Below are 14,584 nucleotides of genomic sequence, written 5' to 3'. Positions count from 1 at the left end.
TACTACATGCTCCTGGGGAAGGCCATACAGTTCCAGAAAGTCTTCAGAAGAAAGCAAAACTTTTGGTGCCAGAAGGAAGTTAGGGTAGAAGTTACATGGCTGCACCATCTCTGCCCAATGAGCCTGTGTACCAAAAGAGGCCCTGCCAACAGAGTGGTATCCAGGTCTGAGGGCTTCCTGTGCATAGAGTCTTAACTGAGCTAAATGACTCTGAAAAGGAAAGCCACAGGCCCCTACCAGGCTCCCTGGAGATGGAGACAGTATGGGAAGGAACTAGGAGTAACTCCAGGTTAGAAGAACAGATGAAGAACATGGAAAACACCCACTCCAGCTCCAAATAGTAATTCTGGATTATGGGAGGGGGGAATCAAACCCAGGGCCTCACACATGCTAGACAAGTATTCTATCACTGTTCACTGTTATGGTTTAGATATTAGGTATCCTCCAAAAGCTCATGTGTGAGACAATGCAAGAGAATTTAGAGATTAAATGGTTGGAACATGTGAGGTTTAACCTAATCAGTTAATTAATCCCCTGATAGGATTAACTTGGGGGTGACTGTAGGCAGATAGGTTGTGGCTTAAGGAGGTGGGCCCCTGGGGATGTGCCTTTGTAATTTTATCTCTGCTTCCTGGTGCCATGTTCCCAGCTGCTTTCCTTTGCCACACACTTCCATCACGGTGTTCTGCCTCATCCCAAGCTCTGAAGAATTGAATAAATCATCTATGGACTAAGACCTCTGAAACTGTGAGCATCAAATAAATTTTCCTCCTCTAAAATTGTTCTTGTCAGGTCTTTTGGTCACAGAACAAAAAAGCTGACTAAAACAATCACTAAGCTTTATACCCAGCCTGACTCTTATTATTTTTAATAAAAAACTGTGTCCTCTTTTGAAAGCTACTTGGCAGATTCTAATAAAATTGATATATGCCCACTTTTACACAGTAATTCCTCTCAATTATATACCAGAATACATGTATATGGTTGCATTTATAATAGCCCCAGACTAGAAATAACCAAATATATATCAATAATAAAATGAATAGATAAATTGCACTATATTTGTACAATGATATATTACCTATCAGTGACAACATCATACTGAATACGTGCAACAACAGGGATAATTCTCACAATATTGAACAAAAGAACAAAAAATAATATAATGGGGCTGGGGATATAGCTCAAGCGGTAGCGTGCTTGCCTGGCATGCGCGGGGCACTGGGTTTGATCCTCAGCACCACATAAAAATAAAATAAAGATGTTGTGTCCACCGAAAGCTAGAAAATAAATATTTTTTAAAAAGTTAAAAAAAATAATAATGTATAGCCTAGTACATGTCTTTTAGTGAATGTATGTGTGCATTTCTCTTGCGTATTTATCTAGAAATGGAATTGCTGGGACATAACTGTGTTGTTTTATAATATGTCAATTTAGCTAGAGTAAACTGTTTCAGAAATTCTCTTTAATATATGTTTCCAATTAAGGTGGGCCATGTGGGCCATGACAGACATTTTTGCATGAGATTTGAAGAATGAAAGGAAAGCAGCAACAATACCGAATTTGAGGGGCTGGGGATGTGGCTCAAGCGGTAACCCGCTAGCCAGGCATGCGCAGGGTGCTGGGTTCGATCCTCAGCACCACATAAAAATAAAATAAAGATGTTGTGTCCACCAAAAACTGAAAAATTTTTTATTAAAAAAAAATACCGAATTTGACATTTGCAAGCTCCAGGCTGGGGCTTTGTAGCCCACACACATTGTTGCTGATCTGCAGCTTACCTCATTGACATGGGATAGCAGTTAGGCCTGCAACTTACACCTTCCCTGGGTCCTCTTTCACTTCTCTGACTCCTGGGCCAGCTGCTTCTGCAGTTTATTCACATCCAGATTAGAGGCAGTGAGAACTGACATGAGTTCCAGTTTGTCCTCAAGCCTTCCAGCTTATGCTCGTGGATTCCAGTGTGTTCTTTCTGTCCCCTGCATTATATTCATCTTCCCATCGGCCTTCTTGTAGACTTTAAGCTCCAGAATTAGGTGCAAAAACAAAAGTGTTACAGAGATTGGAGACTCTTAAACAACTTCCACAATTATCTAGTCAAATCCCTATAAGAAATCCCTTCTACTACTGATTAAACCATAAATGATAGCATAGGCATCTGTAGAAACTGCCAAACATTTCTGAAATGTAATTCTTGACACTCCCATTAGAAGAGTGTGAGAGTTCTAGTTGCTTCACATCTTCATCAACATAAAAATTAGCATTTAATTTTATAAAAATACTACACCATGCAAGTCAAAGCATGGCAACAGGCCACCAGTCTTCAGCCTCTACTATGAGCCATGTCCTTCTGCAGGACAATCTCATAGTATCAAGATTACAAATGCATATATTTTTAACCAACCAATCCTGTTTCTAGAATTTATCATACATATATACTCATGTACAATACTAAATATACTAATATATAAGATTATTCATTGTTGCATTATTATTAATAACAAAAGCCTGGAAATAAATGCTTTCTGAAGTAGAGGACTGACAAAGTAAATTTAGGATAGACAATAGAACTTTTTTTTTTTTTTTTGGTACTGAGGATTGAACCCAACCCAGGGGGATGCTCTACCACTGACCTACAACCACAGCCATTTTTATTTTTTTTATTTTGAGATACAATCTTTTTTTTGTTTTTAAAATTTGTTCTGATTGGTTATACGTGCATTTTGACACGTGAGATAGGGTCTTGCTAGCCTCAAACCTGCAATCCTCCTGTCTCAGCCTCCTGAGTCATTGGGGTTATAGGTGTGTACCACTGCATTCAACTTAAATAACAAATTCTGGATACTCTTTTCATGCCTTTCTCTCCCACAGGATTGTGAACACTATTTTATACTTTTCTTGGTGTTCCTGGCATTTGGCACATGATATGCACTCAATAAACATTTGGTGAATCAATCAATGAATTAACCAGGGAAATTAGAATTATTGGGGGTCAGAAATGGGAGAGAGCATTGGCTGTCAAAGGGAATTTTGAGAATGAGAGAGATATTTAAAGAAGAGTTATAGAGCTATAATGTAAGATGTAATCTACTTTAATATCCCCAAGAGACATTTAGCAAAATCCTCCAATTGCTTCTGGGATTTGATTTGTGGGTCATGGAGATATGCCTGTGGGTTGGTACAGTCTCTGGTATATCTGATAACAGGGGTGGAGTGGTCTCAAGGAAGAAGAGCCTCCTAGACCCAGCCCAACCTTTATCATGGAGAGGCCAACAGATTCTTTAGGGCACAACCCAGTCACCGAACTTGTATTCTAGGGCCACTGTGCTCCTGCTAGGCAGAACCATAATCTGCCCAACTGATGTTTCCTCAGATTCTTCATATAAGCTATGACTACTAGTATCACATATAGGAGCCTATAATATGGTTAAGTGAATGGAAGTTTTAGAGAATAGAACTCTGGAAATCTAATGTTGACTAAAAAGAGTGTTAGAACTGTGGTCAGTGTGTGGGAGAAGCTAGTGGTTTGATTAGGTAGAAAATCAGTGTTTGAACCCAAGTCCCTGCTGAGCTTAGGGATGGGGCTCAGACCAAAGGAGTAGTCACCAATTTTGATTTTCATTCATTCATTGATTTTTTTTTTTCAGTGCGAGGGGAACCTAGGGCCTTGCCCATGCCAGGGAAGTGCTCTACCACTGAGTTATACTTCAGCCCTAAATGTTCTTAATATTACTGAATTTGGCTAAATATAATCCTGATTCATGAAATTCTTCCTGTTTGTCCATAAATAACTGTGAATACCTATCAACCTGCTCTAAGAGTTAAACTATTACAAATAACTTATACCAATGCCTATGCTTCATCTCTTCCCTTTGCTTCCTCTTAGAGGGAACCACTATCCTTGATTTTTGTCCCTTCATTACCACAAGGAGGAAATCTGGCTCCCAATGATCCCTGCCTGGTGTTCATACCCATATGTACCCTTCCCCTTGAATGTTAGCTGGACCCAGTGTCTTGCATCTAATAAACAGATGTCAGGCAAAAAATATGATGAGGTGTCACTCCCTTGGTTACATCAGATAACATTGTAACTTCCATCCCACTAGCTCACTCTTTACTCTCTCCCTTATTGGCTTTGATGAAGTAAGCTAGTATGCCAGAGATGGCCACATGGCAAGGAAATGGGGGCAGCCACCCACCAGCAACCAGCAAAACACTGAAAAGCTCAGTCCAATAGCCTACAAGGAACTGGATTCTGTCCACAATCAAGACAGCATGGCTCCTTCCCCAGTTGAAACTTCTGTCTGACACCTGGAGTACAGTCTTGTAAGAAACTCTGAAGCAGAGGACCCAGCAAAGCTGTGCCTAGACTCTTAACCCACAGAAAAATGTGAGATAATAAATGTGTTGTTTTGGGCTGGAGATGTGGCTCAAGCGGTAGTGCGTTTGCCTGGCATGTGCGTGGCGCTGGGTTTGATACTTAGCTCACATACAAATAAAGATGTTGTGTCCGCCAAAAATTAAAGAAAAATATTTAAAAATTTTCTCTCTTTAAAAAATAAATAAATGTGTTGTTTTAAATCTCTAATTTAGTGGCAATTTGTTATATGGTGATAACTAATACAGGTTATTTTTTGTTGTTGCCATTGGAGCATTGCTATGAATATTGCTGTAACTTATCTCTCAGAACACAGAACACAACAGTTTTAAGTTTCCCCTGGGGATGCGCCTAGGAATGGAATTGCTATAACTCAGGATTTACAAATGTTCCACATTATTCGTAGTCAGCAAATCATCAGAGTTAAGGTCATACCAAGGCCCTGATGTCTTGGTCAGTGTTGGGAATAAAGTTGGCCTCAGTCCATAGAACTTGAGCAGTGTGTGCACAGTCAGGAATCATACAGAAAGCCAAGATAAGGGTCAGTCCATGGGCAGTTGAGGGTAAGGGTGTGGCCACAGTTGGGGAGAATCTGAGGCTTGGGTTTAGGGTTGGGTTTAGACAAAGTTGCAGGATACTGTGAAGGTATACATTTGGGGGTCCATTTAAGCCAGGATTAGAAGTCAGGCTGTCATAGTTCACAAAAACTGACCCTTGGGCTGGGGATGTGGCTCAAGTGGTAGTGTGCTCGCCTGGCATGTGCAGGGCGCTGGGTTCGATCCTCAGCACCACACAAAAATAAAGATGTTGAGTCCACCGAAACTAAAAAATAAATATTAAAAATTTTTCTCTTAAAAAAAAAAAAACTGACCCTTGGTGATCTCTTCAATATACCAAGCAGTGAGTACACAGGATCCACCACCCATGAGACCCATTCTGGGTTCATGACACTCTTTCACTGAAGGGGGATAGAGGGTGGCAGAGTGGAGGACAAGGTGGGGGCGGAGATTTGCTGCCTTCAGGGATCCAGGCAGAAAGAGAAAGCAGGCACAGGAAAGAAAGCACAACATCACCTTTAATGAGGGCAGCCCTGTCACAGACACACCCCAGGCACACCCGACAGTACCCAATGGGCTGGGAGGGAGACTGCTATAGGCACCCACGGATGTGTCTCCTATTTCTGGCTATTCCCACTCATCACGCCTTCCTCTCCAGGTGCTTCGGTCTCCAGCCTCGAGATGGGTCCCAGGTGAGCACCCAGGAGGGGCATGGGAGCCACTCGGTTTCCAGGGGCAATTTCCCGCGTGTCTGAGGCCATGGAGAACTAGTCTGGATGAAGATGTCGCTGGCCTCAGAGCTGGGCGGTGACCTGGGTCTGGGGGTGTGGACTGAACCAAGAGACGGCTTCTTGGGGCCCAACACCTGGAGTTCCAAGGCGGGACCCCAGGTGTTGGGCACTGCTTTTGTGGGCACGCTGGGTCTCCGCACATGGCTTCTGGGCTCTGGAAAGCGGTCCATTCTCCTGGCCCGGGTGGAGTGTAAGGAGGCGGCTCAGTCGCGAACTTTGGTTCCTAGGGCTCCAGTCCTAACGCCCCTATGCTCACTCCCATCCCCAGGGAGAGAGGCACAGGGGCCGAGCAGCTGGCTCCGCCCTCCCAATCTTGCATCTGCTGTTGGGTGGGTGGGTCGCGACGTCTGGGCTCAGCCCCGTAGTGGGATGTAGTGGGACATTCAGGCGCCGCTCACCGCTGCTTGCGCTCCGCCTGCTGGAGCCTCCGGGAAAGGTCCTCGATGCGCACGTTCTTGAGCTGAAGCAGGTGCTCCAGGCGCCTCACCTTCATCTGCAGGACCTGAGCGGCGTCGCACACAAATCAAACCTAGCCACTGGCTGTCCTGCCCCGACTCTGCAGCCCCTAACCCCCTAAGGCTTCCCAGTGCGCCCTCACCTACACGGTCTCCTGCCCTCACCTGCACAGTCTCTTGCGAGGCCAACAGCTCCTGCTCCTTTTCAGCAATCTGAAGGACGAAGCTTGGGTCGCCCTGCAGCGCCTGGCTATACCCAGGAGGCCGGGGCGCCGGCAGCCGCCCCGCCCTGAGGTAGGAAGCATTTTAGCGGAGGCCTGGACCTCGGGCTCCACCCTCACCCTTCCAGTGTATTGGGCCGGGCGTTCACTATTCCCCTTCTCCTCTTTTCCCCCTCCCCACCTTTCCACACCCAATCACCTCCCCCAGCCCGACTGGGGAGATTACCCAGCCTGTTGAGATCACACTGCTTCCAGCTTCTTTACCTGAGCTGCTCTCCTCCTTGGGGTTCTGGTGCACCTTCCCCTCGTGTCTTCTGGGACACATCTGAGACAAGGCAAATGGAGGAGTGACATTGCTGTAGCTCTATTTTGTTTCCCCTCCGATTCTGCAAGCCATAGGAAGGTCAGGAAGAAAGCCCTCCTGAGAAGAAAGGAGGAAAGGCCACCTTACCCACATCCAAGTAGCCACTGCCATCAGCGGGAGGCAGCTCCTGAAAGAATCCCAGTGGTCCACTGTGAGTCTCAGCTCACCCATCCCCCAAAAGCCCCCCTAGGCCCTTCCGCAGTTCCCCAGATCAGGGTCTTTTAGCCAGGCACCCCTCCCCCACACTCATCGCAAAGGCGATGCTTCTCCCTGCCTGGGAACCTCTCCTCCCCAAAGCATTTGGAGAGATTTGAGCTGGGTGCCACCTGTAAGGAACCAGAGCCCTGCTTCCTGCGCCTTTGCCGCTCCTCCAGTCGCTGCTTCAGCGGGATGAGTACCAACTCCACCACACCCGGGGCACACTGAGCAATCTTGCGCATTACCTCGTCTGGTACCGAAAAGTTCAGTTTGTTTAGCACCTTCCTACAGGATAGACATAGGGATGGTGGACTGGGTCCTGTGGGGAATGAAATCAAAGTAGGGGAGAAGGGGCGGGGCACGGTTGTCTTAGTCCTGAGTGTGCAGCCCAGGGGGAGTAGAAGGGCTTGCCATCTGAGCCTCACCCTCCCCTGCCCGAGATTGGGTGTCCCGAGGTTCTTTGTCTCCTTCCCATTAGAAAAGTTCCTTGATTTTATTATCAGATGAATTCTGTCGTGTTGGCCCTCACCACCCTACCGTCAAAACAGTCCCAGCCTGGACAGTTAAGACCATAGTAAGTGAACATTCTTCTTAAGATATTAAAAGTGAGGGTTGGGTTTGTGGCTCAGTGGTAGAGCATTTGTGTGAGGCACTGGGTTCGATTCTTAGAACCGCATATAAACAAACAAACAAACGAAATAAAGGTCCATCAACAACTAAAATATATTTTTAAAAGAAATTAAAAGTGCAGAGATCATAAACAATAACAACAACAACAAACCCCATAGGAGATGAAGAGGCTGGGGCAGCTTTCCTGGGAACTCAGGCAGGTTGGGGCTGAAGAGTTCCACTCCTGCATCCAAGTATTGTTTTACCTGTTCAGGTGACCCCAGTTGCTGAGCTTCTGCTGGAGAGAGTTTGCAGGGACATAATTGTGCATCTCCACCATCTTTGGGAAATAAAATTTGATGACCTCTGCCACCAGGACTGTGGGAGTAACCGTGAAAGCAGACATGGAAGATGGGGGGATGAATAAGGGAGAAGAGGGTGGGAGAAGAGAAGGGAGGGACAGAAAAAAGAGCAGAGTGATTGAGCCCAGTGGGGAGGAAGATGCAGAAAAGGGAAGGATAATAGGGAGGGAAACAAAGAAGAGACAAAGATCATCAGTCAGACTTAAGATTCAGCTGCATTCCTTCTCCGTTAACTCAGGGCATAGGAAAACTCAGAATCTAAGTCTCTTAAGAGCTCTTAAGGAGGATGGCGCCTTATCCTAGGAATTCACATGGACACACATACTGTAACACCAAAGTTCCAGAGAGAATCACAGACTCATACAAGCAGAGACATGATAAGATCCCACTACAGATATATATGTAGGGCAGAATGTATAGACATGCAAGACAAAAACACAAGTCAGCCTAGTGCAGTGGCACACGCCTGTAATTCTAGCAGCTTGGGAGGCTGAGGCAGGAGGATCACGAGTTAAAGCCAACCTCAGCAACTCAGTGAGACCCTATCTCTAAGTAAAATATTAAAAAGGGCTAGGGATGTGGCTCAGTGGTTAAGTGCCTCTGGATTCAACCCTCAGAACAAAACAAAACAAAACCAAAAACAAGCAAAAAACAAAAACAAAAACCCTACAAGCCAGATACACATAGGTGCACATGTAGAATATACATGTAAGTACAGAGTCACATATATACATGGCCTCCTCAAATATGTACATATAAAATGCATATTCCATCCTGAAACCCCAGAAGACATTACTGGGATTAATAATGTCTGTGACTGTGACTACATAGTCTCATGGAAACACATACACTGCACAAATACATACATAGATACGTATCTTAGTCATCAAAGTCCCTGGAGGGAGTCACACACACACTCACACACACACACACACACACACTATGTGCACACCAGATAGAACAGGTGGACATACACATAGACACACATTGTTCACATATAGAAATAAATAGAAAACACACACAAGGGTACTCTTCCACAGTTGAAGTCCTAGGAGGTAGATCTCACCCATACACACACACACACACACACCACAGTTACCCAAATACCAAAAATACAGTAAGCACACAGATCCCTTACACACGTCCATACAGGTCAGAATATGCAGAAACACACAGGAGCGCACACCTCCATCACTGAAGTCCCGGGAGAGGTTTCTCTTGGGCCTGGACAGAGGGATGTTGTCTACCCATAGGTACAGCTGGTGTAGCGCTTCCTCATCCACACTGCTCGCCATTGGGGCCCAGCAAGGTCAAGCCGTTCCAATCGTGCAGCGTCCAGACCCAGCCTCACGACCCCTCAAACGCTTTCTCTCTCGCCACTGCGGGCGTCCAGACCTGCCTCTGCCTCCCTAACCCAAAAACTTACGTCCCATCTGGGAGCAGCCATATTGTTTTCTGAAACCATGGCAACCATTGCCGACTGGCCTTGAAGCATGGCCTTCTGGGAGTTGTAGTTTTTTGCAGCTACCCTTTCCTGGGCTCCAGAGTTGGAAAGCGTTAGGTGTCCTTATCTTCCCTTTTCTCCAAAAAGGCATCACCTCTACACCCATACCACCTGCTGACCCACTCTGAGATCTGCCAAAGCCGAACAGGCCCCCAGAACCCTGGCACCAGTATCCCCAGGGCTGGGATCCTCCTTCTGTGCCCTTTAGCTGTCAGTCCTAAATGAAGGAAAGCATTGCCATAATAATAATCACCTCCATTTGGGAGTACTGTTAATAATCTGCTACCCATCTGAGCTGTGCGATTGGCTTCTGTGTGACAGTGCTTCCTTGCTGGCTCCCTCCCAAAGTTCTGTACTCAAAGGGCCACTGCCACTTCCTCATCCCACCAGTGTTCTGGAGGGACATTTAATAGGTAACCAAAACTCCCAGAGAAAGCACAGAGTTCAAAGTCAGTACCTTAAGCAAGTCATTCAACTCCATCACCCTATTTGCTCCTTTGTGAAATGGGGACAGTTCTCACCTACTTGTCCCCGTGGGGTAATAAATAGGAAAGAACTTACAAAATGGAAAGATGTTAACATTTACAAAAGACCTGTATTTGTATGGTAATTGGGGGTAATGGGAGTTGGTTATAGGTACAGAAGCAAGAGCTAAATCTATCTGCATTAGCAATTGATTTTAGTAAACAGCTCCACTTCTGGATCCCTCATTAATTAATAGGTACAGGGTAGCAGTAAAGGAGTACTTCTAGGGTCAGCCTGGGGATAAAGCTTCCTTCTAACACAAGTGTGGCTTTGGGTACATCACCAAACCTCTCTATGCCTATTTGTCATGGTTTTTCCTATCTTGTGGGCACTTTGGAAAGTGTTTAAAGCCTGATACACTGTAAGGCCCTATTAGTATCAGCAGTATGATCACTAATGAGATCATCTCAGTTCCAGCAAGAGGTGTTCTTGTTGACAAAAAACAGCTGGAAGTGATTTGCCTAGTTAGTACTTGAAGTAAGGGACCTGAGTTGGCCAGGGTCACTTGGGGAGAACACCACTGTTCCCTCCTACTCACTCCAGAGCACATGGGATGTGGGGGGGGTAGGTTGGGCTTGATTTTGGCTCCCTGGTCTCCTCCTCCAGAGTTCAGATAAAGGAATGGGGGTGATGCCAACGGATAATCTCAAGTCCTTTTTGTTGTCACTTTGTTTCAAAGCCTTCAAGGCCTGGAGGGGAGTGCCAAAAGTGCAGAAGGCCAAAAGTGCAGAAGGCCAAAAGTGGAAGTCACCCCACCTTCTTGTTTTAAAGTGATGCACAATGGCCTTGCCTTTCCGGGAGGAACCACACCCAGTGCAGGCAAAGAATATCCCCCACCCAACATTCCAGGGTAGAGAGAAGAGGAACTTGGTAGCAAAAGGGTGGTGAGGGGTTGGGAGGAAACCAGAGGTGAAGTGCCAGTCCCAGGCAGGGTGGGAAAACCGGTTTGAGCCCCAGAGCTGCCTGCCCTACTCAGGCTCAGGCCCTCCCCTGGCTGGAACCTCTGGGGCCTGAGGGCTTCAATGAGGGAGGGTTATGGAGAAAAGTACTGGGCCCTGAAAACAGGAGGCGTAGGACAGAAAAGGGCTTGTTCTCACTTTTGGACAGGGGAGCCCCTGGAGGGCACTGCATCAACTTCTTGGTGGTACAATTTGCTCCTAGAAAATTTCACCTTCCTCCTACCACTGTCTGCAAAGGTGGCCACCAGGTTTGCAGAGGGCCATCAATGAAAGGCCTTAACCAGGTACCACCAGCATGCCTATATCCCAACTACTCAGGAGAGTATAGCAGTAGGATCATTTGAACCAGGAGTTTGAGAGCAGCCTGAGAAAGACCTCAAAAAACAAAAACATCTCTCTAAGGCACCAAAGGCAAATCAAAGGGTTCTCCATATGCTCCTCCAAACTCCAATTTGACCCACAAGAGCTGTCCCAACAAACTTTCTGTTCTAGTCCAATTCTTGCAAGGATCTTCTTTAACCAGCCTTGGTAGGTCTAGCCCTCAGGTGCATATTGTCTGATTTAGCCCGACAGACTATTGGCTCCCTCTTTCCTGCCCCCAGCCAAGTGACCAAGAGCTTCTCTGTAACCCCAAAGCAGTGCAGGTGTAGGCTTCCTCAAATCTACCCTTAGATGGGTACACTGAAGACCCCTTCTTTCCCAAGTCTCTATAAATAACTCTTAGACATGGATGTTGACAGCTCCTGCTGCCCCTCACCCCAATCAGGGCCACCCACCCTCTCAACCCTTGCTTCTATGTCCCACCAGAGCAAGGACCAAAGGGAAGAGGGAAAGCATGTGTCCCCCAAGACAGACGCAAGCCCAGACCATGAAGGATGCACCCTTGGCTGTTAAAACGTTCACCCCCACAAAAGGGGAGTGGACAGATTTATTGAATTCAAACTGGGAAAGGAGCAGCTGGATGGCTGGACTCTGGGCCCAGCCCCAGGCCCCTCTGCCCAGGATGGGGCCCTGCCAGAGAGGGATGAGAGGCACAGGGCCTGCAGCTGCCCACAGGGGAGGTACCCAGTATCACTCCCCTGAAGGGCCTCTTGGAAACCTCCAATCTGAAAAGAAAACCAAGGGCCAAAGTCACAAGGACTGGGCCAAAGGAAGGGATTAGGGAGGTGGAAAGCAGGCAGAGGCAAGCTTAGGAGCCTGCCATGAGTTAGACTGTGCTTCTTGAGGCGGCCCAGGGGTGGGGGTGGGGCTGCCAGCCTTGTGGGGACCCAGGCTGGACCTTCCTCTGGAGCCCTTCCCAGAATGGCTTTGAGGTCCCCCCCACCGAAGACCTGGTATGGACGGCAGGGGGAGAGGCACTCTCCGGCCGGGAGCTTCCAGGGCCCATCCCTGGCTGCCACTATGGTCTAGTCCACTGATGGCACGGTATGGTAGCACCGGACAGCTCCCCACTCACCCCACCTGGTCCCCTAGCCCAGGGGCAAATGGGGAGGAAAGGATTTTGAGAAAGAGGCAATAAGCAGGCAGTGAGGCAGACCTCAGCCCCTGGGCCTATCTCAGGGCCAGGGAAACATTACTAAAGGCCCTGGGGCTCCCCCCTTCTGGCTCCATCCACAGTGGTTGCACAGAGTTCTCTGCCCCAGGGCTGGTGCTGCCCTTCTGGGTCAGGCAATGGCTATGCCCAGGGGCTCAGCTTTGATGTCCAAGACCCCGAACTCCCGCCTGCCTGGCGTGGTTCTTCCTAGTCACGTGCACCAGATCATGTTCCAAGTGGAGGATGTGGCTCTGCACACGGTCATCAATGGGGAAGGAGGTCAGGTACCTCTTGACCATGGCAAAGTAAGCCATGGCCTCCCCAAAGCTGGGTACAGGCACCTCATCACTATCCTCATCATCATCTTCGTCATCTTCATCATCCTCATCCTCATCCTCATCTTCCTCCTCTTCCTCACTGTCTGACTCTGAGTCCTCCCCACCTTCCAAGAAATGGAGGGTAGGGCACTGTGCCTCCTCCTGGGCGCTGTAACCCCCAAAGCTGCCTCCAGCCTCCACTACTCCCTGGGCCCAGTCCTCGGCCTCCAAGCCCTCAGAAGAGCTTTCCTCCTCTTCCTCCTCTTCTTCATCACTGTCATCAACATCACCCTCCTCCTCCACCTCCTCTTCCTCCCCCAACTCCTCTCCTTCTCCTCCTTCCTCCTCCTCCTCCCCTTCTTCTTCTTCCTCCTCCTCCTCTTCCCCTTCACCCTCCTCCTCTTCTTCTTCCTCCTCTTCTTCTTCCTCCTCCTCCTCTTCCTCTTCTTCTCCCTCACTCTTGAGGGAAGTGGTGATGGTGGCATTAGGGCCACCTCCAAAACCAGCCTCCCGAAAACAGGTGGCTATGTCCGAAGGCTCCACTGCCTGCCACGCTGCAGCCACAAAGTGCAGGGCCTCCATGAGGCCCAGCTGCAGGCCTGAGCGATCCTGGCCCTCTAGGGCGGCCATGGCCTTCAGCAGCATAGCCTGGCGATAGTGGCCTTTCACCTGTTGGACCACTCCTCGCTCCAAGGGATGCACAGTGCCCGGAGGAAAGAAGGCCAACTGCACGTGCCTCAGGCCTGAAGTGTCCAGGGACTGGGCAGCCAAGCGGCCTGCCAGCAGCAGGACCCGGCGAGACTCTGCAGCCATTCGGGTGTCCAGGGCTTTCAAGTATTTGGCCAGTGCCTGGGTGGTGACACCACCCTTAGAGTTGGCGGTGTAGTCGCAGGGCAGGCCACCTTGTCCCGCACGAGGCTTAGCTGATTTGCCGGCCACCAAAGGGGGTAGCTTCTCGCTGCCATCGGCATTGGCGCACAGCAAGACGCTTAAGCGCTGGGTGGCTTGGCGCGCCCTTCCATCGCCTCCGCACAGCCCCGCCGCCTGGTCGGGCAGAAAGTCATACCAAAGACTGGTCTCGGTGGCGCTGAACACGTCCTGGGAGGCGTATCCCTCGGCCACAGACGGCGGTTGCTCCTCCCGGGCGCGCCAGCCAGGCGTACTCCCACCGCTGCCCTCCGAGGGCACAGCAGCAGGGCTGGCAGGTGCTGCTGGGGTCCGGGGAGCACTGTTTCGTCCCCGGGCACGGGCCACACCACTGCAGGACACCACACCATGGCGCCGGCGGAAGCGGTCCAGCCAACCGTTGGAGGCAGTGAAGTCGTCCATGCCCAGCTCCTCGGCTATACGCAGAGCCTTCTCCTTGAGGATGATGCCCTTGACGGGCAGGCCAGCGGCGCGGATCTGCTGGAACCAGGCTATGAGCAATCCCTCCAGCTTGTCATAGGGGGACAGCTTGTTGGTCTTGCGGCAGGTGGAGGCCACACCGTACTTGCGCTCCGACGCCAGGATGGCGCGCTTGTTCTTCAGGATGGTGCTCAGCGTGGACGGCGGGATGTTGAAGCGCCGCGCGATCTCGCCCTTGCGCAGGTCCGGGTTCTCCTCCACCTCCTGGATGATCCGCGACTTCTCCCGGAACGTCAGCTGCCGCCGCTTGGGGCCCATCCCGGCGCGCCCCCCGCCCCGGGGCCCGGCACCGCCGCAGCCGCCCCGGGGCGGGGGGCCCGGGCCCGCGGCGGGGGGCACTTGGCGGCCTCTCCCGCGCGCCCCGCCCGAGACAAAGCGGCTCGCGGGGCGGCGGGCGGGGCGG

The 14,584-nt window shown here is 49.4% G+C and overlaps 2 protein-coding genes across 4 annotated transcripts; both read right to left on the bottom strand.

Annotated features, from left to right (window-relative positions):
- Nucleotides 1-5,435: 5,435 nt before the first annotated feature.
- On the bottom strand, nucleotides 5,436-11,677 carry Spef1 (sperm flagellar 1). 3 transcript variants are annotated; one of them, XM_058575324.1, is made up of 8 exons: nucleotides 9,122-11,677; nucleotides 7,840-7,951; nucleotides 7,093-7,249; nucleotides 6,854-6,893; nucleotides 6,672-6,727; nucleotides 6,347-6,475; nucleotides 6,125-6,228; nucleotides 5,436-5,900 (listed from the first exon to the last, which is right to left on the bottom strand). In XM_058575324.1, exons 1-8 carry the CDS (start codon nucleotides 9,228-9,230, stop codon nucleotides 5,576-5,578), a joined length of 1,032 nt encoding a protein of 343 aa, XP_058431307.1. In that variant the 5' UTR covers nucleotides 9,231-11,677; the 3' UTR covers nucleotides 5,436-5,575. The 3 variants fall into 3 exon arrangements, with proteins under 3 accessions (XP_058431307.1, XP_058431308.1, XP_058431309.1); XM_058575325.1 differs by lacking the exon at nucleotides 9,122-11,677 and having other exon boundaries at nucleotides 7,746-7,883; XM_058575326.1 differs by having other exon boundaries at nucleotides 5,758-6,228.
- Nucleotides 11,678-11,806: 129 nt separating this feature from the next.
- On the bottom strand, nucleotides 11,807-14,489 carry Cenpb (centromere protein B). Its single transcript, XM_046433533.1, has one exon. It carries the CDS (start codon nucleotides 14,437-14,439, stop codon nucleotides 12,613-12,615), a length of 1,827 nt encoding a protein of 608 aa, XP_046289489.1. The 5' UTR covers nucleotides 14,440-14,489; the 3' UTR covers nucleotides 11,807-12,612.
- Between the last annotated feature and the right edge of the window lie 95 nt (nucleotides 14,490-14,584).

This window comes from Marmota monax, unplaced genomic scaffold, assembly GCF_021218885.2.
Source record: "Marmota monax isolate L192 unplaced genomic scaffold, Marmota_monax_Labrador192_F-V1.1 WCK01_AAM20220418_F8-fsc00014, whole genome shotgun sequence".
NCBI lineage: Eukaryota > Metazoa > Chordata > Mammalia > Rodentia > Sciuridae > Marmota > Marmota monax.
Note: the sequence above shows the minus strand (reverse complement) of the source record. Positions and strands in the feature narration are given on the sequence as shown.